This window comes from Syngnathus floridae, chromosome 9, assembly GCF_059516105.1.
Source record: "Syngnathus floridae isolate MCC-2025c chromosome 9, RoL_Sflo_1.0, whole genome shotgun sequence".
Taxonomy (NCBI): Eukaryota; Metazoa; Chordata; class Actinopteri; order Syngnathiformes; family Syngnathidae; genus Syngnathus; species Syngnathus floridae.
The window spans coordinates 10,705,265-10,731,487 of NC_142421.1; the positions used below are offsets into that span (position 1 = coordinate 10,705,265).

The 26,223-nt window shown below is 39.0% G+C and overlaps 1 protein-coding gene across 4 annotated transcripts in view; it reads left to right on the top strand.

Moving 5' to 3' along the window:
* The window catches only part of cdh23 (cadherin-related 23), a 124,739-nt gene that overhangs the window by 24,149 nt on the left and 74,367 nt on the right, over window positions 1–26,223 (top strand). For all 4 annotated transcript variants that reach the window (XM_088384578.1, XM_088384577.1, XM_088384579.1 and 1 more), the window contains exons 4-9: window positions 2,253–2,395; window positions 2,537–2,584; window positions 2,933–3,025; window positions 18,027–18,221; window positions 18,307–18,435; window positions 23,780–23,858. In XM_088384578.1, the coding sequence (XP_088240704.1) occupies window positions 2,253–2,395; window positions 2,537–2,584; window positions 2,933–3,025; window positions 18,027–18,221; window positions 18,307–18,435; window positions 23,780–23,858 (687 nt within the window). The remainder of the gene's footprint in view (window positions 1–2,252; window positions 2,396–2,536; window positions 2,585–2,932; window positions 3,026–18,026; window positions 18,222–18,306; window positions 18,436–23,779; window positions 23,859–26,223) is intronic.

Here is a 26,223-nt window from a genome sequence, read left to right on the forward strand (position 1 = left end):
CCCCATATACCACTTAAGTCACTGTGCACATACGATTCACAACTATAATTCACAACAGGCATACAATTGGAGTCTTGACAGTGCTTGTCCCACTGAATCAGCACTCAGATGAATGACAGGTCAAGAGATGCCACTGACATAATGAACAGGGATTTAGCCTCCAGCTCTCCTCTCTCTCTCTCTCTCTCTCTCTCTCTCTCTCTCTTATCCATGTCTATAACATGACTTCTATTGATCTAGAATGGAATGATAGCCTCCAATGACTGATTTAGGACCAGTTGAGCTTTTTGTTTTATTAAACTGCTTAGTCTGAGTAAACTTGTTGAAAATGTAGATGCAAATCTGCATGAAGAACCGGTGTCCGTAGTCGAGTAGACTAGTAATTCCTCAATCAGTCATGTGTGTTGGTGGTCGTATATTTGCAAAAAGAGTATTGTTCAAGTGAACTGATCATTCATAACAGTGATGGTGTCATCACTTTATGCTAAATTGGCCCATTTACTGCCGTGCAATAACATCCTGCTCCCCACACCCTTTTTGAATTGTCTACACTATTTGTACTGTGTGTCCTCTCTGCATCCATTGCAGCCTGGTCATCCTGGAAGAGGGATCCTCCCATCTGTGGTCTCTTCTTAAGGTTTCTCATTTCCCCTAGTTGGAGTTTTGAGTTTTTCCTTGCCCTCCTGGGAGTTTAAGATCAGGGGATGTCTGAGAATATTTGTCATTTTTCACACGTCCTGAGTGTTGTTAGTCGCCTAATCATGTTAGTCATAGTTAGTCATGTTGAACAGAGGCTGTGATGCACTGAAGTTAAATTCCTTGTTTGGCACGCCCAAACATGGCGAATAAAAATTCTTGAATCTTGAATTTGTCATTCAAAGTGGCTTAGCGCCACAATGTTAAAGATAAGGATAGGATAGCTTCTCATTAAACTCCGCAATGGATGTTAAATGAATGTTCACATTCTAACTGTACCAATGCCACTAAAATAAAATACATATTTCTATACAAGTATTGGCCCAGCATGTATCCGTCTAATCATTACATTGAGTATACAGAATCAATTATTCCCTGTAGACTGACTTCAGCACTGTTTTCCAAAAGTTGGAGTTAATGTTCCATAAGTGGCTTTCATACATACCATTAGTCCTGAGTGACCATTTGTTATTAGTCACTTGAAACTATGCCTAGCCATATAGCGTATACAGAGAAGGGGGGGAAAGTTATTGATGACTATGAGGTAGAATGCTTAATTTGCACCGTCTTCGACCATATTATAAATTATATTGAAAGTAGCGGAATTTGCATAAATCTCATTAGATGCAATGAGAGGGGTTCATAAATCCTTATATTAATTAATCATTTTAGCCACTCTTTTATAGCGAAATAGAGTGTATTAATATAATAAGAAGGGAGTGTAATTGTGAAGCCTAATTGGTTGTTGTGTGACGCAGTTTGGTTCACAAATGACAGGATTGATATTGTTTCGCGTTTCGTCGACTGATGATGTACCTGCAAGTAAGATGTGATGATTAGCGTGTCTCATTTGGCACACTCATTGGTTGTGTGAATTGTTTACTCAATGTAATTACACTGCATATTCTGAATGAACATTGCATTTTATCTAATGTGTTGTTGCGGGCACGTAAAGTTTCAAGTTAGGGGCCATTGTGCAAAAAAAAGTTAGTCTGATGATCTTTGGGGCCGAGATGGATGATAATGATTTGCTCGAGAAAGTTGCATTAAGTCTGAGAATTTGTAACAAATTTTTGGACAACTGATTATGTTGATGTACATCAGGGGTGTCAAACTCATTTTTTTCGTCGGCCGCATTGTAGTCATAGCTTCTTTCGGAGGGCCATTATGACTGTCAACCCAAGTAAATGTATGCATCTCATATTATATACAGTAAAAGCTACAAAACAAACTGACAAATAACTCATTTTCAAATCAGACAAGTAAAAACTGGTCAAATATTTAAAAAATATATATATATTATTAAAAGTGAAGACAATTTGCAATTCTAGTAATGACACGAATTTGATGCACAATTTGTCTTCGCGGGCCACGTAAAATGATGTGGCGGGCCGTATCTGGCCCCCGGGCCTTGAGTTTGACACCTGTGATGTACATGTTCTGCATAATCTGACCAGCTCATCTGCATTTAAGTTGTCACAAATTTAAAAAATGGAAAACTCAATACCGTTCTGATACCTGTGGATGATGGTGCTCGAATCCTACTGTGTTTTCAGGTTCTTCAGTGGCTCAACTGAAAGCAACTGACCCAGAAGGAGAACCGCTTATGTATGGAGTTTCAGGAGAGGAGGCAATGCGGTACTTTTCAGTCAACAAAGACACTGGTGTTGTGTGGCTTCGACAACAGCTTGATCGTGAGGTAAGATCACACAAGCCCACTCGCAACTGTGATTTCTTGCACCCGACGGTCCGTATTCCATTTTGGTTTTAGTCGGGAAATGTTTGAATAAAAAGAATGAGAAGCAATTGTTTGCACTGATGTGTTATTTGTATTTTTCAGACCAAGTCAGAGATGCAGGTTGAATTCTATGTGAGCGACATTCAAGAGGTAAGAGCAGAATTTTGTCCCAACTCAAATCAAAACTAACTTGAAAGTGTTTTATAGCAGTACAACAGAATGCACAATTGCAAAGAATCTATAAGACAGAGAGTATATCGACAAAAATTCAATAGAAAGTCTTGTAGGCAAATAAACAAATGTGACCTTTGACCTCCATTTGCGTTTGATACAATGCTTGTGCTTCTCTTTAGCCTAAAGGTGTGTGTTCTATATTAACCTTCAGTTAATTTTTTTTTAACAATATTTTAGTCATTTTTACGCGTTCTGTCTTTTCTGGAATCAAGATTACGTGTTGTGAGTGGCGAACATATTTTGACTGAAATATTTCTTCCTCAGGTGGTCAAAGACACAGTCAACATCCAAATTGGAGATGTGAATGATAATGCGCCAATTTTTCATGGGCAGCCTTACACTGTTCATATCCCAGAGGTAAGGCTGAAAGAAAATTAAAGACTAACTTACTCACTCCTGCGACTAATATTTTGAAAACGTCACTGGCCAGTGTTGGACTGTTACTTAACAGGTTCACCATTGCAATGCTATTCTGAAAGAAAATTACATCATATGAAAACTGAAATCAGAACCCGTAAAAGTACCATATTTTCCGCACCTTCAATGAATGGCCCATTTTAAAACGTTGTCCTTATATAAGGTGCACCGGACTCTAAGGCGCACCATTAATCCATCATGTCAGATTTTCAATGCAAATCAAATCATTCTCCATTTCATCTTTTTTATTTCAACTTCAGACGCAAAAAAATTACTTCATAATCACAAAATAATGATCATAGTCTTTTTGATTCATGATTCATAGTCTTCAGCGGGCCACTTATGATTGATTTCATGATACAATGCTTCGGGCCATTATAAATCTAGGAATTTGGTCCATATATAACGCGCACCGGACTATAAGGCGCACTGTCGGCTTTTGAGAAAATGTTAGGTTTTTAGGTGCGCCTTATAGTCCGGAAAATATGGTAATCACAAAAAAGTAATTAAAACTGGGTTAACAACTTTAGCTAACAGATGTCAAACTGATGATGAATGAAGATCACTTTGTTTGAATTTTACCGCATCGGCCATCTCCTCAAGATATGTGGAATTTGTTTTGAGCTAATTTTTTGAGGGACTGTACAACCTGCATTGGAGGGAAGAAAATATTCCCTCAAGACCTCAAGCCCTTTTGCCGTAGCATGTTTCTGTGCATCTCTGACCTCTCATTGGATTTGGTGCCTCACTACTCACTACCATCCTTCTCCTCTTTGCCCTCCTACTCATCTAATCCATGATATGAAGTAATTGCCAGACTGGAGTGCAGGACTTCAAATGGGGAGCTAAATCCACACAGCCACAAAGACACACACACACAAACACACACAATGTCTGTTTATATTGAAGCCGTAATTTTCAGAGTTTTCACCAAATCTTTAAAGTTGCTGTGGTTTTCTCTCCCCAATCCTTTAAGCCAAGCAAATAAAGAGGACCGTTTAGACTGAGCCACTCGCTGGTATTGTTTTCTCTCTACTTTCAAGTTAGACTCTTATTACTTATCCAAACGTATTTGTCAATGTGTCTTGTCTAATAGCACACACCCAAAGAGTTCAACCGCGTTAAGAATAAGGGGCAGTTCAAATTGAATTGTCCGCTTTAGGAATCAAGTTCACCGTGTCGCCTTTGTTATACCGATTTCTCCACCTTAACTGCTGTCTATGCACATTTTGGAAGCTCCTTCACATGGACTCATTAACTTCATGACACCATTCCATCATGCTGCAACATACCACAGTACTCTCATTAATATAAATCCTGCATAATATTTTAGTAGAACAACTGTATTGTACAGCGCAATGTGTTTAGCAAGTCAAACAGCCCTGGGGATCGTGTGTCTTAATGTCATTTTAATTTGTAGAGCCATAAAAATGGTGAAGGGAATCAGGTGGGCTCCGAGTGTTTTCTCTGTATGTGTTAATGAACTGCAAGACCAAACCAGACACTCAGTCGCCAGAGTCTGGATGCCACAACTGCAAATATCCTCAAGAATAATGTTACTGTGGTGAATATTATACCTTAATTCTATATATGAAATACTAAATAAGTCAATTGACCCAGAAATGCAACTGTCTTGGGCAGGGGCTGTTAAAAATTCATTCAAGGCCAGGTCCAGGAATATGCATATTGGTCTGATATTTCTTCTCTTCATACGCAAATGAAATGACTGTAAAAGCTGCATAAAAATCATCAACATTAATAAAATAACTATTCTTTTACTGACTAGTGCCATTAATAATTACATTAAATATAGTTACATTAGTATATCTGAGTTGATTGCCTTTAGATCTTATTCATGCTTTTTTGTCCTTTATATTTTCAGCCTCTTTCCATTAATATAATTCTGCTTGTGATAAAGCACATACTTTTTTAAATCTCTTATTAGATGATATGTTGGTTATTTGGAAGTAAAATACGCAGATTAATTTTCAGTGACATTGTGTATATTATAACGCAATAGTGTTCAATAATCAATTTGTTATATTATTGATTCAAAGATAGGTTCAAACAATAATGTAATGAACACACACACATGCACACACACACACACACACACACACACAAAGTACAAAGAAGTACACCTGATATGAACAATGAATGGGATTTAGCCAACCCAATTATAGCTCCGTGTCTGCTCTCGCTGTCACTTCTGTATTGTAATAAATTGTTGTGGCTGCGGAGTTGAGTGGCTACTGGTTGACTGGATCAGGTCTCAAAGAGAATTCTGCCTGACACTAACACCCTGAGCCCCTATAGGGAGAGATGTGGGATTTAAGGAGAACGGCTGGGGTGCATATGAAGTAAAAAGATTAAATGAGGCACTCAGTATTTTAGCTGTCACTGGCAACTCTTTATAACTTTGGTCTTTTGTTGGATTCTATTATATATACCCTTCTTTCACTTACCTCCAGACGTCTCCAGACTATTTCCCTCAATATTTTAAAATCACAATCAAATCTTAATTTCGACCCTGCCTTTGCATGCTATTCCAATAATGCTCCAATTGACCTGCTTTATTTTATTTCAACTTTTTGTACCATAGTCTGCATTTGTGTTGTTTACCCCTGCTTTTTAAACACAGACTATTATGACTGTATAAAATGGCCTACAACAAATGTAATGTTATTCAGTGGAGAGCTGAAGGAGGTGGGCGATTCTGTGGATAGAATGTTCACCTTCTGGCTAAAAACGTTGGCATGTGAGAGGAAGGATATCGCTTTCTGCACTGATTCTATGGGCTACTTCCAATATTTGTTTTAGACAGTGGTCACACCTGATTGTTTTGAACCAAAGGCTTCTTCAAGAAGATCACAAATGGTTCATATTAGCCTGTCCTGATACGGGTCGTCTTCTGTGTCTTGTGGTCCAGAACAGACATCTTTACTGTTCTGGGGCATTGGCCAAGCAAGTATTACAGTTGAAAGTAAAGCATGTGAACCATTTGCAATTACCCGGATTTTCGCATAAATTGGACATAAAATCCACAATTGTATACATTAACATTACACAAACCCTGAACTTGTCTTCCTGTTAATATCTTTGGTTCTCCCACAACAGTTATCCATCTGCTCTTTTGTTTATGCCTGCCAGTTCTGATCGGAACTTGCAGTAAACACGACGAGCCTCTCCACAAACTAATCTGGTCTTTTCAAATCCCACTCATTCATTTGAAGCTGGTATAATACATATGGTTACATTCTCTTCAGATTCGCGCTGTTAAAGCAGCTATTTGCGCATATATTTCAAACAGAAATGATTCTGTACGCTTTTTCTGCCATCATGCATTATGCTTGTTATGTTTGTACTAAGTGTATAGCTTTATATCAACATATATATACAGTACTCTCTGTTGGAAGCCTTCATTAATTTTCTTCTATCACATTTGATAACAGAAAAAAACAGTAGTAAGAAAAGAGAATATCTCTTTTATTTTTGTATTTTGATAACTGCATGTAATTCAAACAATTGATTAAAATCAGACACACACACATCAATGAATTTAAAGTCATACTTTTCAGGTTTACTGGTAAGATTACTTCCAATAAATGCAATGGTAAACAATAAATACTGACTATTGGGGCTAAACAACAAAAAAACAACATCAAACTATGATAGATACCTAGTATTTCTGTTCAAATTAAATATCAGAGCACACATCCACTGATAAACTGTTCAGGTCCACTGCTCAGTGATGCACAGGAAAGGATGATGCGCTCAAACAGCAGGAAATGCACCACTGATTTTTTTTATATGGAAGTCATGATATAATACTTCACTGACTACAATCTAAATGTAGGCATACTGTGCCCATAAAGCATAGAATAGTTTTTCAAGCACTGTATAATATGCTCTTTTCACTTGTTCATTTTGTTGCCGATTGAGTGAGAAAGATATTGGGATGGTTTGATTGGGATGGGAAAGTATGATCTGAAGTCAGACATTGCTGAGACCGTTTATTTTGTACTTCCACCAATATACTTCTTACTGTAAGTTGCACAAATGGACATTTATAATGTGCTAAGACATCTTTATGCAGCAAGCATCAAATGTGTTTTGTGTTTGCCCAAAGTTGGCTGGGATTAGCTCCAGCTCTCCTGCGACCATAATGAGGATAAGCTCTTCAGATGGATGGATGGATGGATGGATGGATGGATGGATGGATGGATGGATGGATGGATGGATGGATGGATGGATGGATGGATGGATGGATGGATGGATGGATGGATGGATGGATGGATGGATGGATGGATGGATGGATGGATGGATGGATGGACGGACGGATGCAAATCACCTTCACAGAAATCATAAATTCACTTGACCGAATTTGTTAAACGTTAGAGATGCCTCAGATGGATGGATGGATGGATGGATGGATGGATGGATGGGTGGATGGATGGATGGATGGATGGATGGATGGATGGATGGATGGATGGATGGATGGATGGATGGATGGATGGATGGATGGATGGATGGACGGACGGACGGACGGACGGACGGACGGACGGATGCAAATCACCGTCACAGAAATCATAAATTCACTTGACCGACTTTGTTAAACATTAGAGATGCCTCAAAAGGTAGTTGAACCTAAAAATATAATCAAATTTTTAAATGATTTTATGGCAAAGATCTGTTTGGCGTGTAGAACAACTTTACCGCGCATCTTTTGCATGTCAGCTGTTAACGCTAAAAATGCTACAGAGGCATAACATGGAATATGTAACTCGATGTTAAATCACCTCCGCTTTCTCTATTTATTTTTCTGTCATTTAGCTCACTGAGCATGAAGAGCACCTTGATTTACAAGCTATGTTGTGATAAGTGCATATTTATCTGTCAAAAAAGGAGAGAGAGAGAGAGAGAGAGAGAGAGAGAGAGAGAGAGAGAGAGAGAGAGAGAAGTGGGGGCAGACAAAAAAGGACGGCATGAATGGGGCAAGATTGAACGGAGGGAGAGAACGGCTTGCACTCCCAAAAGCCATTAAAGTTTGATTCACCCACTCCTCAGTCTTTGAATAAATCAACCTGTCAGTCCCTTTTCTTTCAAGTGTGTAGGGACCCTCCCCTCCATCCTAACCCCCACAATGCCTTCGGCTCTCTCCTTTGCAATGACACTCACTTGGCAGAAGTGAGAATTCTGACAAGGTTTTACTAACAAGATGATAGTTCTGCATCTTTTAGCCTCTTCTGTTTTGTAGATGCACGGCTTCTTTATACATTTGTGTGTTTCATACTAAGTCCGTGGGAACAATCGTGTGCCAGAAGTGTAAGTGTCATTAAATTGCCAGACATGTCCAGAATTTCAAATAATAGAACATTGTGGCCTTTGCAGTTTTTTTCAAATCTATTCAAGAAGACATGCTCTCACAATTCAAAAAAGGGTAAGCGGCATTCATTATAATGCTTCATTCATTTTTTTTTTCTTTCAGTCTGAGAAGTGGCTGCCTCAAAGTCATAGGTTCTGGTTTGAATATGTACTCAGACCTTTCTTTGTAGCTTGTTCTACTTATGCTTTTTTTCAAGATACATTGTTTTCCTTCCACCTAACAAAAACAAACACCTCAGCTGCACCTAAAAATTGTGTTTATAAAAGTTGTTAACATAATCTGTAACAAAAGACAGCTTTGGCAGAGTCCAGTTCTCATTGGTAACAAATCCAACACCTATATGGACATAGATTTAGAATTAAGACTACCCTGTAGTTCATCTTCATCGTAAAAAGGTGGACCACCACCCCGGTCTTCTAATAGAGGGGCATTGTCTCTGATCGACACGTGATGGCGCAATTTGTGGTGTCCCCGACACGAGTGCTGTGATGTATAATTGAGTTATGTGCTCAGCCGCTGTTGGCCTCCATTTTTCTCCTCTCGATCCATGTCCTTATTAAACCTCATTTAGAACGACGGGAACAGGGAGAAAAGAACAAAGGCATAAGCCATATGGATTCAGTTAATTACGCAACATTGTTGAGAGAGTTTTCAGCACTGTCGCTATAACAACTGCAACCATCAAGTTAAGCAATAAAATACAAACGCATGTCTATAATATTTCCTCAATCTTTTTCATTGGGTGCTTATCTGAGTGACAAGTTAGTCCTATCCTGCTGTGCCTAGATCAGTAAGTGATGAAACATTTTTGAGACTTACTAGAGGTGTCACAGCGATAATCATTTGTGAATAAGATTCATCAGTATTGTTTAGTGTCAGTAATATTAGCACTTTTTTTTAATACTGATTTGTCATCACACCATAGGCTTTGTACTCAACCTTATTAAGCAGACAATGTGAGTTTAGTTTATTTGTAATGGTGTCACTCATGGCTGGACATGCTGAACTTTCCTTGTGTACTTGCATCTCTCATCCCTCTCTCTTTTCTGCTGCAGAGCTACATGTAGTGATTACAAATGGTAGTGTCACAGTTTATCAGTACACTTTGTTTCTCTGTTCATTTCCCTGTGTCAGCTTGATTCTCACTTTAAGCGTTGGTCCTTCCAGATTGGCTCAGTTCTTCTCTATGTGGATAAAGAATAACAGCAAACAGTAATGTGTTGTTATTGGCTGAGGTGTGGTGTGTGAAATGAGACATTTACAGGATTTGCACTCAGAATTCTACATAGTCATTACATTTCCACATTTGAAATCAAGAGAGTCTAGCGTTAGCCTAATTTGGGACAACTCCAAATATGAATTAAGCACGGAAATGCACACTTAGCAACCAGTAGCATAGATAGATACCGTATTTTCCGCACTATAAGGCGCATCTAAAAACCTCCAATTTTCTCAAAAGCCGACAGTGCGCCTTATAATCAGGTGCGCCTTATATATGGACCAATATTGAGCCACTACAGCAGGCGTGTCCAAAGTCCAACCCGCAGGCCAAATGTATATATCTTATATAAGGACAAAGTTTTAAAATGGGCCATTCATTGAAGGTGCGCCTTATAATCCGGTGCACCTAATATATGGACAAAGTTTTAAAATGGGCCATTCATTGAAGGTGCGCCTTATAATCCGGTGCGCCTTATAGTGCGGAAAATACGGTACTATTAGAGTAATGGACAAAGACTAAACCAAACGACATTGTCTCATTAAGGATAGTTTTTGTTAATTTTCTAAATTTAAAATGTCCTTTCAGTTATTTCATTCATTTTATTTCATGAATGATGGGGTTTTTTTTCAATTTTCACTAGTTCATTGCTTTTTGTTAACTATAATAATAACCTTGCTTATGACACAGCTTGGGTTTCTTTTGCTGAGAAACACCTCAGGCATTAAACTGCATGGGAATAGAGCCCTTTTCTACCCTGACAATACTACATTGCCCACACTACAGATGGAAAGAGACATGGATATACTGTAGAGTGAAGTGTACCTATAGCAACAGGCTGTAGAACAGGGAGATTCAGGGGTCCAGAGGTCACAGTGGTGTAAAACACACACTCATACACACACGTACGTGCACAAACACTTGAAAAGGAGTGCAGAGTATGAGTCAAGGAGAGAGGACACACAGGGCATTATTTGAAAAAAAAGTCAGTTGTGTATTGAATCCCTTATGGTGTATCTGTGAAAGGATGGAACTTTGGCATAGTTGAGAAAGTTATGTAGTGGTCATCAGCTTCTAACAGTGACTGCATCATGGAGCAGAAAGTATGATGGTGAAGGTTAAAGTTGTGTTTATTCAGTACAGTTGCCAAACTTTTCTGTGCCCTGCACTCAAGGACAAAGGTGACAAAAGTGAAATTTTAGGCACATTAAAGGGATACTAAAATGACCAACTGCCATATCATTATTTGAGCAGTACACTTCTTTGGCCTCGACAGGATGTGTGATCATTACTTCTGCCAGTAATGAATGACAGCCACGCACAAAAACAATAACAAAAAAAACGGAATGTCTCAAAATAAGCCGCAAAGTCAGGAAAGTTGTTGTTGCTGTATATTTGATATTCTTTTTTTGAAACCTTATGATGGTAGCAGCAGTAGCATGTTTGCGCATCAATCAGTAAGGCACCAATATGCTATTGACATGCGGTCCAAATTTCCATCCGCTTAATGAAGAAAATGCAACTTTGAAGGGGTCATCAAAGGGACCCATTTTGAAGATGTGATATCATGACTGTACTGCAGAGTATTCCAGAAAAATCCTTCCAAGAGTGCTTGAAGGCGAGGCCAAAAGGCTGAGAAATACAAACCTTTATTTTGGTCCTAGTTGAAATATGTACAATTAATGCTAATGAACATGCCGAGATGATTAAGCTACCTTCTGTCTTTATAGTGTGAAATAGGTATGACTTTTATGGAGAAATTGGAAAAACACGGCAAAAAAACCAAGTACATAAAGCCAGATAGTCTTGCCTCTCAGGATACGTGTGTTTATATGAAAATCAGATTGACTCTCATTTGCATATTTGAAATAAATTCGATGAGGTAAAACTATTTCATCATAAGATATTTGATATAAGGTTGAATAATTTGGACTATTTTGGAAACAAAAATTCAAAATGCACATATTTTATGATATCATGATGGACTTTTTTTCCCCCCACTGGAGTCATTTAATCTTTTATAATGGGGTTTCTTAACCTATGGGCACCTCTTCAGTGTCTATCCTATTGGTTTGACAGAAAGCTTTGGCGGTTCTGAAATATGCCTCCAGCAGTGATGTTGCATATGATAATGTACATTCACTGGACAATTCAAATGAGATCCAGTACATGAACTGAATGCAACTAGTGAAAATATTCCTCAGGATTGTGGGCTTCTATATCAAAGCAAACTGCCTGCACAATAGTGTTGATGCAATGATTATGAAATCACTTCGTGGCAATGTCCAAAATGGAGCATTCTCAGTTATAAAAGCAAAAATTTTGATTCTCATTGGATTGGGGTGTACCTATTAAAGCTGCCGTAAGACTCTGTGTCATTTAAACCTGGTTATCTTTTCCTTTTCACTACAAATAAAATATGTTTCATTCGCCGGTTCAATTACACTAGCAATTATTCTGAGCGAGGCTGCCTAATTTGCAGTGAAAAGCAGAGCAGAGTTCCAAGTGTCACCTTTAATGAAGGTAGTATGTACAAATACAAAACTGTTTACCCTTACGTTTAATTTCTCTGTCAAGATGGATAACTTTCCATGAGAATCAGCCAGGTATTGCAAGACTTGCTGATGCGGCCTGTCCTTGCAGCCATCCCATAGGATCGACCCATCTGCCGCTCTTCTGTCTTTTTTCCGGTCTCTGTGGGTCACACTGGACTTGATTACCTTTACATTTAAACAAACAGCCTTAGCTATTTGGAGGCAGTGAGCCCATGAGCTGTGACAGGAAGGTTGGGGTCAGACACTTGAGGGAGAAGACTAATCGGAAGATAAGGGTGTTGTCTCTTTCCTCAATTGACGGAAGGAGCCATCTATGCATACAAACACTAACGGGAACCCTAACCCAACACGGTGCCCACGTAACATTTTAAACCTCAAACTCACCAAATTTATTTTGACATTTTAGTTGTAAAGACTTTTTTATTTAAAAAAAAAATTAAATGCTAGAATCATTGTAACACACAAACACAGATGTCTCAGTGTAGAAGTATAATATTTCAACATACTAGAAAATAGAATTTAATTCTTAGTATGACTTGTTAAAGCCTGTCGAAAAGGGGGAATAAATTACTTGAAACCGTTTAATATAAGAGTTTATTCTACTTTGTTGAATTACTTGAGGGCGTCTCAGAACAGAAAAACTGAGACAAGCAAAATTGCAGTTTGGAGAAAATAAGTGCCTTTCCCAGACTGAAGGTTGGTTCCATGACAGTGGAGAAGTGAGAAACAGAAAAGCAATTCTGACTCAGAGAGTCTGAGGAGCAATGCCACCAAACAAGAATCATATTCAACCGTTCAAAGGAAAAAGGTGCATCTGCACCTTAATGACCTTACATTTATTTTGTCACCAGGAAAATAAAAACACTTTTTTAACCAACTATCATTCTGTTTACTTCAACAGCATTACTCACAGAGTAGATGGATTTGAAATGTTGACTTTTAACTACTTTTAACTTTAACAGACCATCTACCATTGAGTATTACGACCCTATTATGTAGATTACCTTCATTTTTAGGGGCACAAGCTGTAATTATATTTACCGTATTTTCCGCACGACAAGGCGCACCTAAAAACCTCAAATTTTCTCAAAAGCTGACAGTGCGCCAGCTTCATTGACCTGACTGGAATACGAATCTAAAACAACCCTTATGCAGTTCATCGGTATAAGCACCTACGTCTGTAGACATGACACCTACACTGACCGTATTTTCCGCACTATAAGGCGCACCTAAAAACCTCCAATTTTCTCAAAAGCCGACAGTGCGCCTTATAATCCGGTGCGCCTTATATATATGGATCAATATGGATTTGGGGATGAGGACTAATTTATTAAAATAAGCGTTACGTGTTTATTTTGTGTGTTGTGTGATATTAACATTTGAGCAACGTTGAGTTATTGATATATTGTAGTTGTTTTCACTATTTCGAGTGTTACTATATTGTGATTGCATTAACGTTTGAGCAACGTTGAGTTATTTATTCTATGCGCCTTATAATCCAGTGCGCCTTATATATGAACAAAGTTTTAAAATGGGCCATTCATTGAAGGTGCGCTTTATAATCCGGTGCGCCTTATAGTGCGGAAAATACGGTATTACCACAATGTTAGAATTTAGAAAATACTTTGTGGTAAAAGACTGCTGAAATCTGTTTTACTTGGACATAACTAAAATTTGAGTTTCTAATTTTGCTGCCTTCAACTTCAGGCCGCAGACTTGAGCATTGACAAAGTAGTCGTGGTATTTGCGGTATATAATTTGTTCAGAATTAAAAATTCATTTAGTGCTTAAAAAAGCAATGAAAATGCATCATACTCATCACAGAATCCAATTTAAATGTGTGGGAAAGGATTTAAGCTCCGCTCAACTTGTTGCGCAGTCAGTCCCTTTTACCCCCGGGCATGTTTAGGTTAAAGTGCTCTGCGATATACATTCGGTGCTTGGCATTGCATTTCAGTAGCACAGCTCCATCTACAAACCATTGGGAACACAGAGTCTCTGAAGGAAGCCATGTCACAAATGTCCCTTCCTGTGAGTGGAATTGCAATGTTGCCCACATCTTTTTTATTAGCTGGGCTGTCTATCAGCTTGCAGGTGCAACTGTGCTGACATGTGATTTCAAGTTTTTACTGTCTCCTCTGGGCCAGGGCATTTGTTATCTTGAGATAACATGTTTCAATAAACGCAATATGCTGGATTTTACATCAAATCCATGTGGCATCTCTGAACTGTTTTGCCTGAGAGCCATTTAGAAATAAATACTGTAATATTTATGACCACTTGCCTCAATGTAAAAATGTTCACAAATATATTACACGATTTAATTAAACTACACATTGGCTCTCAGCGTCGTGGTTATCCTCAGTATAAATCACTTTTTTATCTCTTTTTTCCCATTTAATGTTGGATTTACGTAGATAAGGAAATGGTTGCTTTTCAATGTGTTAATTATTGATAGACTTATTTTAAAGGTGAAGTGTGGCTTTTTGCGTCACCTCTATGTTTAATTTAAGCAGTTCTTTTGCTTCGTCCTTCTGCCAGGTCTGCATACGGTCAAATCCTGACCTCAGTTTTTATTGAACACTAGCTCCTAATTGGCTTTGTACTGCCCAGTTACGTGTGCATTGTTTACCATATTGTTCTGCTGTGCACACTTTGGCCTTTTATGAGCCAATCTGCTGCAGGCATGCAGATAATTCTTATATTTTTGACATTTGTGTCTCTAACCTTGAGCTCTTTTGACCTACGGTGCATCAAGTGTCTACAAATGGAAAATGCCCGCACAACACAGAGAAAATGTATGCTGACAGTGACATGTTACAATCAACCCCATTGTCTGGATAAATTGTAACCTACCTTGAGATGAAATGTAACATTCTAACCCAAGGGCCATGTTAGTGACTGAAGATATTGAAAGCTTTCTGTTCAAAACATACAAAAAGGCTGTGGTTATCCAGAGTAAAGGACTTTAAAAAACATGAACATTTAAGAGTACCTTTTTTGTAGTCCTCTTTTTTTTTGTTTAAGTATGTTTGTTGCTTGGCTTTTGGTAGGGGTTGAACAACTGTCAGCCAAGTCAGCATTTCTTCAGTAGAGACTGAGTAGGTGAATTTGTAAGTTAAGACATGATTGTCATGATTTCAGTATTCATAATTTTAGTGACAAGACACTATTGAGAGAGAGAAGTAGAGTAGTAGTAGTCGAGAGTATCGAGACTGGGATAAGACCGATACTTTTAGAGGTCGAGACTAAGACATATATTTTCTAATAGAGTTTGTAAATGTTTTCCCTCGTTTGTTTGAGAGAGAAGTGGCTATATCTATTTTGCTGCGCTTCCCTTATTGTGGGGTGGGTGGGTATGCAACCATTGCAGTGGAGGGGGGATTACTGTACTTCACAAAATGTCAGTGGAAGTGTGAAACGGCACCACAGGTGGGAGGCAGTCGTGGAGGGGTTGATGTGAATGGCATGAAATGAAAGGGGTGAGAGTAGGGCTGGTAAAATCACCAGATGCCTACTTGGTTGGAAGCAGAGCATACAGTTGGGGGGTATGAAATACCTTGTAAAGCAGTGTAGGCGTAATCACAGCTCTATTGTGGTGAACAGTTAGAGCTCTGCCTTTGTTAACAGCAGACGTCTAAGACTAGGATCCGTGTAAATCACCATATCTTTAACATTTCTTATAAAATTTGAAAAGGTCTCACATTAATCACAGATTTCATCATGTAGCCCATGTTCCAACTATAAAAGTTCACTTTTGACATTGCACATTGCGGCGATTATTCCACAATGGATTCCTTAGATAACATAGATGATGCAGCATGAAGGGACTAGATGACCTACTTCAAACAGGTCCAGTATGTAATCTCTCAATATTCTTGAGAGGAGCCGGGCTGTACCGTGATGTTTATTCTCAAGCCTAAAGCCCGTACCCCACTGAGCGGCAACCTATTGCAGGTGTTTTCTAAGTCAGGAATCGTTGCCTTTTAATTTTAAGAATTTGTCGTGAATATCTCTGGGGTTGGACGGTATCCTTGTCTCTCCAAAATCATCACATCACAAGAGTCCCCAAAAATGGCATATTTGTCCATCATGGAAAAGAGCGAGGCATTTTTCAATTAGTCAATTTGTACCACCTGATTTGTACTAGATTTTTGAAAAAATTGAAAATTTACCAAAATGTGACTTATGAGGTTTTGGTCCAACACCACGATATGTAATAATAAGATGAGGGAAACAAACAATCCAATATTTTTACAGTCTTCAATGACCCTCCATGGGGAACCATAGCTACGGTTTTGTGTGCATCAAAAATGAGTTTTACACAGCTGCGTCGATAACGTTGACCACATCAACTTTGTTGTTGTGCCATCCATCTGTCCCTCGTGAGAATAAATGGTTCAGATAATGGCTGTGTGGATTGAAAAACATTAAAGAGGTACGGGGAAGGGGAGCAATGACGGTAACAATGTTGCACTGTCACTGTTTTAAGCCAAGACCTTTCCATCTTACTGGTAGAAATCCTCTTGAGTGTGGACTTTGTCTAAGACTTCAATAAACATGTTTTCAAATTAACAAGAAAATGAATTGAGTTGCCATAAATAGACTTAACAAGATGTTTGTAAATTGGAAGGATCAGGTGGGATAAATAACATAACAAGGGGGTGTTGTGGTTCGACTTCCCTTTGGGCAAGTAGTAAAAACCTCTGTTTGGTTGACGAACTAAAATAAAATCAAGGGTGATGTGAGTGACAGTGCGATACACAGTATGTTTCACAATGTTGCAAGAGTTCCAGTCATTCATTGATGATCGTGCTCTATTGTTTGGCTTTTTTGTGAGAGCTGCTAGAAGAGTCTCCTAGGCTATTGCAAACAAAGGTATACATTGTCCAGCTTTTTTTACTTTGTCACTCTTATTGACCTGCTCACTCTATCAGAAAACTCCAATCAATGGTTGAATGGTGAGGTCATTGAGCCCTGGCGAAAGGTGAAACGACATGTCTGATGGCCATTAGCACCCCCACGCACTACAAAGAGTCATGCTGCTTGTGAACTATGGTGTCAGATATGGACTGTAGAAAGGTCTGTCATCAAGAACTAATGTTAAATGGACTGCACGCCTTCCATTCATTCTGGGAACCACTTTGCTTCACTTACAATGTATATAAAATGCCTTTTCAAAAGCCAGGTTTTCGTACAACTACTGTGACATACAGTAAAACAGTTATTTCTGCTTCTCACCCAAGCATTGAACTTTACTTTTTTTCCCAGTGCAAATGGCACTCTTGCATAAAAATTACCATTGAAGGAAAGCTCAAAACTGTCTTACAAAAAACAACTATGCTAACTACAACCTGTTTGTTATTCCAAATTCACAAGAAATAATATAATATAATATACCGTATTGGCCCGAATATAAGAAAACCCCGATTATGACGACGCCCTCTTTTTCAAGACTCAAGTTTGAAAAAAGCCTTTGTCTAGACCCCGAATGTAAGACGACCCCCACTTTTTAAGTTTTATTTCAATGAAAAAAAAACTCATCTTACATTCTGGTAAATACGGTAATATAATTAATTACTAATAACTTCACAATAATATAAAACAATAATAGTGGTGCATTTGCCTTTTATGCAATTTCATAGATATTATTGTTACTAGTTATTATTTATAAATGATATCGATTGACTGATGAATGTCCTTGCTGTTGGCCTGTTCTTCACCTCCCAATTTTATCAGTTAATGTCACTGTTTGGCTGTCTGCTTGATTGTGGCTTTCAGAATACACAAGTGGGCAAACTAGTTTTTATGGTGAACGCTACAGACCCAGACCAGGGCACCGGAGGCAGTGTGCTCTTCTCCTTCCAGCCACCTTCTCCCTTCTTCAGCATTGATGGAGCCAGAGGCACTGTTACTGTCATCAAACCTTTGGATTTTGAGGTTACCTCAGCCTACCAGCTCACTGTCAACGCTACGGTGAGCCCACACAAAAAATTCCCACCTCCATTAATGGTATTATTGTAATGTTGAAAGACATAAATGTTTATTTGTTTTCACCAAGGATCAAGATAAAACGAGACCCCTGTCTCGGCTCGCTAACCTGGCTATCACCATTACTGACGTCCAGGACATGGACCCTATTTTCACCAATCTTCCTTACAGTACCAACATAGAAGAAGATGTTCCACTGGTCAGTAAAACAAAACTACTTTTGCAAGTCTTTGGGTGTAAGTGCATGTGAAATGTGGCTTAAAAAGCTTTTTTCAGACCATCCCTTATTTTTCCTCACATAACTAAACTCACATCCCACCATACTGCAATGTGAATGCCGTACACTGTAATTACAGAGTGAGATTTACAGTGTGCTTTGGCGATGTGGAGCCTCCAACAAAGGTCACAGGGGCCTATTTTATCTCACCATGCTGTGCATGCAGCTATGTTCATTATAAAGGGACTGAAAGCAACACTGAAGTTTTAAACAGTGGGGTCTCACCCTGACCTCACCTTTGTCTTTATCACATGGTTTTAATGGACATCTAATGTACTGGCTGTCTGTTTCACCGCACGCCATGTGTGTTTTCTCCTCTGGCTCAGGCATCTAAACCGGGTTCCCAGGTGGCTAATGGTCCAGCTATTGATGTTTGCACTTGTCGAGATTGAATTACACACATGGGCGTAATACTTCCCTTCCTAATCTTTTTGGTCTCACCTCTCCCTCTGTTTTTGGCAGCATTGGCTTGAACTCTCGTCGTTTCTTCCCTACCTTACCCAACCTTACATTCCCATCCACGTGTCCCTCGTCCCCTGCCTGCATGCACTGTAGTAGAAATGTCAAGTGCTACATTTGCATGCATATTAACGGGGCGTGACGGAGTCGACGCCCGGTGTCTCCCCACCTCCCTGATTCATCAACTGTCACCGCGAAGGTCACAAGTGGAGGGGGGGGGAATGAAGGGATGAGGGGAATCTGAAGGGGCTTGAAAGATGAAGCCAATTGGTTAAATTGATAGTTGGAAACCGGTGAAAGGAGTGCGGAAATTTTCAGTGCTACAGATTGAGTGATGTTTGATAGGTTCATGCTTTCATTAAAAAAAAAAAAAAAAGTTTCCAACCGATTGGATTTTAAGGTTAAAAACAGCTGATTTCTGGGTTTTTTTTTAATTTCTTTATTCTTGCATGTAAACACAACATTTAGAGCAACTTTCCATCCGTGTAAAGCAGGGATGTCAAACTCATTTTTTTCTCGGGCCGCATTGTAGTCATTGTTTCTTTTGGAGGGTCATTATGACTGTCAACCCAAATAAATGTATGAGCACCTCATATTATATACAGTAAAAGCTACAAAACAAACTGACAAATAACTCGTTTTCAAATCAGACGAGTAAAAATTGGTCAAATATTAAAAAAAAAAGATATTGAAAGTGAAGACAATTTGCAATTCTAGTAATGACACACGAATTTGATGCACAATTTGTCTTCGCGAACCACATAAAATGATGTGGCGGGCCGTATCTGGCCCCCGGGCCTTGAGTTTGACACGTGTGGTGTAGAGCATTTTTTTCCTTTTTCTTTTACAGTCAGTGACTAATTGACAATCGGTCTCAGACAGTTAGTTACTGACAATCATGTGCAGGCTCTTTCAAATGAACATGAGAATGGCTCCCAATACACATTAGTATTTCTTTTGACGCTATTCAATATGGAATAATGAGGCACAAAATATTCAAATTAAACCTAAAAAGATAGACCCTTGGTAACACTATTTAGAGGGATTGTAGACATTGGCTCCAACAATCGAGGGCAGCTTGTAATCCTATTATTGTGACATCGGAGTGAGGATATTACTGAGCTCCTTTGCCCTCGCAATAGATACAGTACATATAGGATAATACCAGCTCACTACTGTAACATGTTTTAATGCCCTCTTGAGGTAGTCCATCAGGCATGTCATTTCAAGCAATGTTTGCCAGCGCTAAGTCGAGGGCGTAACGTGACAGACCAAGTGTCAACTCTTCTCAAGGCCAGAACACAGACAGGTGAAGGCACTTGGGATTCCTATCGACAGCCATTTCTCAGAGGTTTGTGTGCATACGTCTTCTGCACTCTCCCAGCCACTCAGTTTGTTTCTTAGTGCCTGCCTCTTTGCTCTTCCACCACCTGTCATCTGTGGAATACTTTGAAACCGGAGGGTTGGAAAAAAAAAATACCACAGGGCAGGGTTATTATCTTTTAGAAGTGAATCCATGCTGCGTGGAGTGACGTTTAAACCCCTATTAGGCCAAACACACTTTGGCTGTCAAATCAGTGTGGAGAAAAAAGGAAGGAGCTTTGGAGGGCTAATGCACTGGAGAGCTACAATGAAAGGAAGAAGGAGATGGTCCAGTGAGTGTGCGGGTGTCTGTGTGTTTGCAGGAATGCAAATTGTATCTGTGTCACATGAGTGAACAGAGTCCACTTATGTGGACAGCTTGATAATATTGCCGGTATGATTTCGGCATCACTTCAAAGTATTTTTTCTTGGTCGGCTGCTTTGTGGGAACATGGTTCCAATAAGCCCCAACAACACTAGATAATCCACTCAGAGCAGCATTTCTTATTTTTCACATAGTTCACGGAGGACACGTAAATTACAAAAACTATACAAAGACAGGATCAGACAACCAAATTGATACTGTCATGTCACAGTCATTTAGTATTACAGCAAACTTTTGCCAAGACAGTTGTCAACAAAATAGTTTACAATATGAAACTCAATTGATTTAAAAACTAATCCAGCTACCGTATTTCCCGGACTATAAAGCGCACCTAAAAACCTCAAATTTTCTCAAAAGCCGACAGTACGCCTTATAGTTCGGTGCGCCTTATATATGGACCAAATTCCTAAATTCAAACTGGCCCGAAGCATTGTGTCATGAAATAAATCATAAGTGGCCCACTGAAGACTATGAATCAAAAAGACTATGGATCATTATTTTGTGATTATATATTAATTTGTTGCATCTGAAGTTGAAATAAAAAAGATAAAATGGAGAATGATTTGATTTGGATTAAAAATCTAACAATGCATTAATGGTGCGCCTTATAACCTGGTGCGCCTTATATAAGGACAAAGTTTTAAATTGGGCCATTCATTGAAGGTGCGCCTTATAGTCCGGTGCGCCTTATAATCCGGAAAACACAGGATGTATAATTTGATTTTCAGAAAGGAATGAACTCACCAAGATTGGTGTGCTGACATTTAGTACAGGTGACTTAGTTCTGAGTGTGTGCAGTAATGAATAGAGCTGGGCCACAGTAATGAGGTCCCATCTGAAACAAGTACTTTCAGACATATGAGGTCTGTCATCTTTCATTTCAGACGGATTAACACTTACTGGGAAGCTTTGAGTATGTTTGCATAATCTAACCAGATGTCGTCACCCATGTAACTGATATTTGTTTTTTTCTCTAATAAATGCTTAAGATACTCTAGATACACTTAAGATATGATTAACGATGCAGCTTTAAAAGATTCAAATAATATTTAGAGGTATTTTGAATATTTACCCAAGTTTTTAGATGATCGCAGGATGAAACATCCTGAAAACAAACCCAATTTTAAATTCTGTTATTGCCCTTCCCATCCAAAAATGTGTGTGGAAGTGAGTGTGTACAGTACGTGTTGTTTTTCTCTCAGCCTTTAATCACTTGTGAATCAGTGTCTGTAAAAGGCTTGTAATTGATTCTGCTGTAATTGGTCAATGACAGAAGCAGCTTTGGCAGAAATGGAGCATAAACACACCTCAGACACAATTTGCAGGATCAATGGGAGAGAGCGAGTTTATGTGTGGTGAGTGAGAGGATGGAACAGGGACTGCAATTGTGGAGTAGGGAGGGCCACTCCATCTCACACCGTAGCACGAAGATATTTAAGTATCACCACCATGTCTGATTGAAGCACAGAGGCTGAGAAGGCTCAGTGGATCAAAGACTTTAGAAAAGCTTTTTCCTCCTCTTTGTTTTTTTTTCCACCACCACAACTGTCATATTATGTTTTCATCAATGAAATGAGAAAAAAATCAACAAATATATCCCAATGAGTGACAAATAATTCACTCTCTAATGAAAAGGTCTGCAATGATTTGCCAGTAGGTTGATCCTGAGCTTTTAAACGCTGTGACGTCATTTTCCATCGACTGCAAGTTGCAAAATGTCTGCCCCCTGAGATGAAGATAAATGGCTGGATTTTGCTTCTTAATTTATATTTCACCAATGCAATATTAATCAGACTGGCATGTTTAGACTAGTGGGAGGCATAGAACATATTCTTGTAAAGAAAATGGTTAACTTGACTTTTCCTTTAAATAAATGGTATGCAGGTAAGATAAATGATTCATCTTCACAGCACATTTTAGAAAAATATTGTTTGCAGGCATGTATGAACAGCGTCGGAAAGAAGAGTAGCCTATTTCTTTTACAGCACAGCTTGTGCCCGATTACTCAAATGAAGGAATGCCAACTTTGATTTGTATGGAAAAAAAACCCCTGTGTGCTCGAAACACACAAATCAGAAACATGGGCTCCAAAAAACTCAGTTTTTAAAAAACTCTTTTGAAAAACCTTTTGAAAAAAGGTGTCTTTAGCGTGTGTAAGAATATACTTTTTAACTTGGATCCTTTGAAATGCGCACACGTTCATTCTAACTATATTCAACAATAGGTCAAGTATGTGTTCATGACAAACCTATGTAATTTCAATCTGTGCTATCATGTCATGATATGAGCCAATCAACAAGATAGAATCAGTGCATGCAAAATTAGCAGGCCTGTGGAAAATTACTTTTTTTTCTCAAAATGATCGGTTCATCCATTATCTGTACCGATTGGCCCCATAAGGGCGTGCTTGAGCCTGTCCCAGCAGTAGGCAGGGGACACCCTGAACTGGTTGCCAGCCAACCACAGAGCACACAGAGACAAAAAAACATTCCCATTCACACCTACGGGCAATTTAGAGGCCTCAATCGTCCTTCCAAGCATGTTTTTGGGGTGTGGGAGGAAACCGGAGTTGCCGGGGAAAACTCACACGGGGAGAACATGCAAACTCCACACAGGGAATGCCTGAGATGGATTCCAAACCACAACCTCTGAACTGTGAGGCTAACCAGTGCTCCACTGTGCCGCCCTCAAAATAATCAAAAAGTATTAATAGAGTTTGGCTTAGTGCTTTTCAAAATTCATTTATGTTGGGTTACATACAACTGATTTTATCTAGGACTGAATGCATCAGATTGTGGCACCATGCCAGTAGATAACATTTTCGGTGTTCTCATTAGCTAAGATGCACTTGAGAGGCAACAAGTTTGTTTTCATATGGATTTAAAAATGCCCGAAAAGATAAAATGGCTGTTATTGCTTATTTATGATACCGAAATGTTTCATAACATTATTGATGTAAATTGAGTGCTCCTCAAGTGTGTACAGTATATGAAAAATAATGCAACTGAGACGGAGGTCAAGGTATGTTTTGAGAATAAGTGTATGTATGTGTCTCTGCAGGGTTACGAAGTGCGCAAGATAACTGCCATCGATCAGGATTTGGGACGACCCAGGGGGATCGGCTACACCATCATCTCAGGTCTGAGCTTGAGTCACACAATCAATTTGACATCCAAAGCACAGAGAGTGGAATCGATTACCTCTTATCATAATCCCACAGAAAAAAAAGACTAGCCTCATCAAACACATTCAATAACAGTGGGGAGCTGCATCTCAGAATGACAGAATAAGCTTGCCTCCGAGTGTTTATTAATCAGAATGGTGAGAGGAAGTCAGGCGTCATTGAGTGTTTGTTATTCAACCTGGCAGTGGACAACCAAACTGGCATAACTGTTTTCTTTCTTTTTTTTTTTCTCAAAACAAATGCTGTGATTACGTTGGTCTGTTTCTGTCAACTTAAGCTGCTTCAATTATATTATTTGATATATGGCATAAAAAGTTAGGGTAAATCCAAAGTGTCAGTGTTAAAATCCATCATTATGAAATCTTAAGGTTGTAAATGTGACAGAATTTGAAGCTGCTGTTTGCATGGTGCTGATAAGACTGTAGCAGCGATCCTGTTTACATATTCCTGAAGTGAATATTCCTCTGCCAAGGATTTGATGTTTTTTGCTTGCCAGTTACTCTGTCTATCTGCCAGGAGGATATCTCGTGAACTTGTAAACGGATTTCCATGAAAATTGATCGACAGATCAACCTTGGGACAAGGAGGCCCATATTAGATTTTGGTGTTGATCCAAGGCAGGGATTCTCACTAATGGAGTGGCCCAACATCTTATTTTTCTAGCCTTCTTTAAAATAACAAAAAAATGACTCTAAATCCCTTTAGTAACTTGAGCCAAAATAAATCAACGCAAATGTTAATGACTGTTGGGAGCATGAAATCAAACTCTGTTTGGATGTTTTTAGCTTTTCTCAAGCATGGTCTAACCATAACTATTACTGCATTTGCGTAATTGGGTTAAGCTTTAGCTTCACCTGCAAACCTTGATAAGATGTGTTACCTTATTGACCACCATGAGATGTGCCAAATAGAAACTAAAACTTCAGCTGCTTTATGGTCCACATCTTAAACCTGCTGTACTATTCCTGCCACGGTTCATTTTTTATTTAATCCTGTAAGACACAATTGTGAAACTCAAGGCCCGGGGGCCAGATACGGCCCACCACATCATTTTACGTGGCCCGCGAAGACAAATTGTGCATCAAATTTGTGTCATTACTAGAATTGCTAATTGTCTTCACTTTAAAAATATCTTATTATTTTTTAATATTTGACCAGTTTTTACTAGTCTGATTTGAAAACGAGTTATTTGTCAGTTTGTTTTGTAGCTTATAGTGTATATAATATGAGGTGCTCATACATTTATTTGAGTTGACAGTTATAATGGCCCTCTGAAAGAAACTATGACTACAATGTGGCCCGTGAAAAAAATTAGTGCTGTAAGACAAAGAAGTCTCTGTGAGTCAAGCAATTGTCTGTGTAGTGGAAACAAACACCGAAGGGGTTTTACAAACACGAGTGAAGTGCATGCCCTGACAAACCTCAGCATGGCCAAGATGCAAGGACGTCAGTGGTACCAGTTTTGCCAGCTGGCTAGAAAGGGGCTGGCATTGCTTGATAAGCCTGGCAAACCACATAAAATTTGAGGTGATAGAGATAGTCATTGTCAGACCATCTGCTTGATCACCCCTTGACCCGACGGTGGGATGAAGGAATTTGACTCCATGTGTGGAACTTGAGCGTATGTGTAGTCATGCATTATTTTTGGAGTGGTGGCACGTGAGAGCAAGGCCCTCGTGTGTTCTTTCATTTTTGCATGCGTGTGATTCCGCCTGTTGACTGCGCAACCATTTTTTTTCCTTTTCAACTTATTGTAAACTGAAGTTGAGCGCATCCCCATCCTCGGTGTGATTCTGTGTAAACAGCAAGATGTCTTGTTGTTAATATTTGTTTCAAAGTTGAAGGGACGAGTCAAGCTCCAGAGGAGAAGAGCATTAAAAAGACATTAATTACGTGCTGCAACGTATTCCCACTCAGTTAAAAATAAGTTATTGCCCTGCACTAAGCTCCTATGGGGCTTGATAAAATCATTATAAGTTTGAAAGATAATGAAAGTGGAAGGGTGATGCAACGGCAGCATATAAAGGGCAGAAGGGCAAGGGTAGAGTGGATGACGATGTGTCACTGTCTCCACTTTGTTGTCAAAATAATACGAAGTGTACAAGAGTGCTCATGTACGTGCAAAAAAAAAAAAAACAACATATCTATTACATCTCTCGTGGCTCTCATATTCCACTACATGCATGATTACTGACTTGACTCTGAAAAAAACCCATTGTGTTGCTCCTCACTGCGTGTCCTCAAAGAGATCAGCTTGTTCCTGCGGGACTCGTCTCATTAGCTCAGTAATTAAGATAAAAAGGCTCTTAATTGCAGTTGT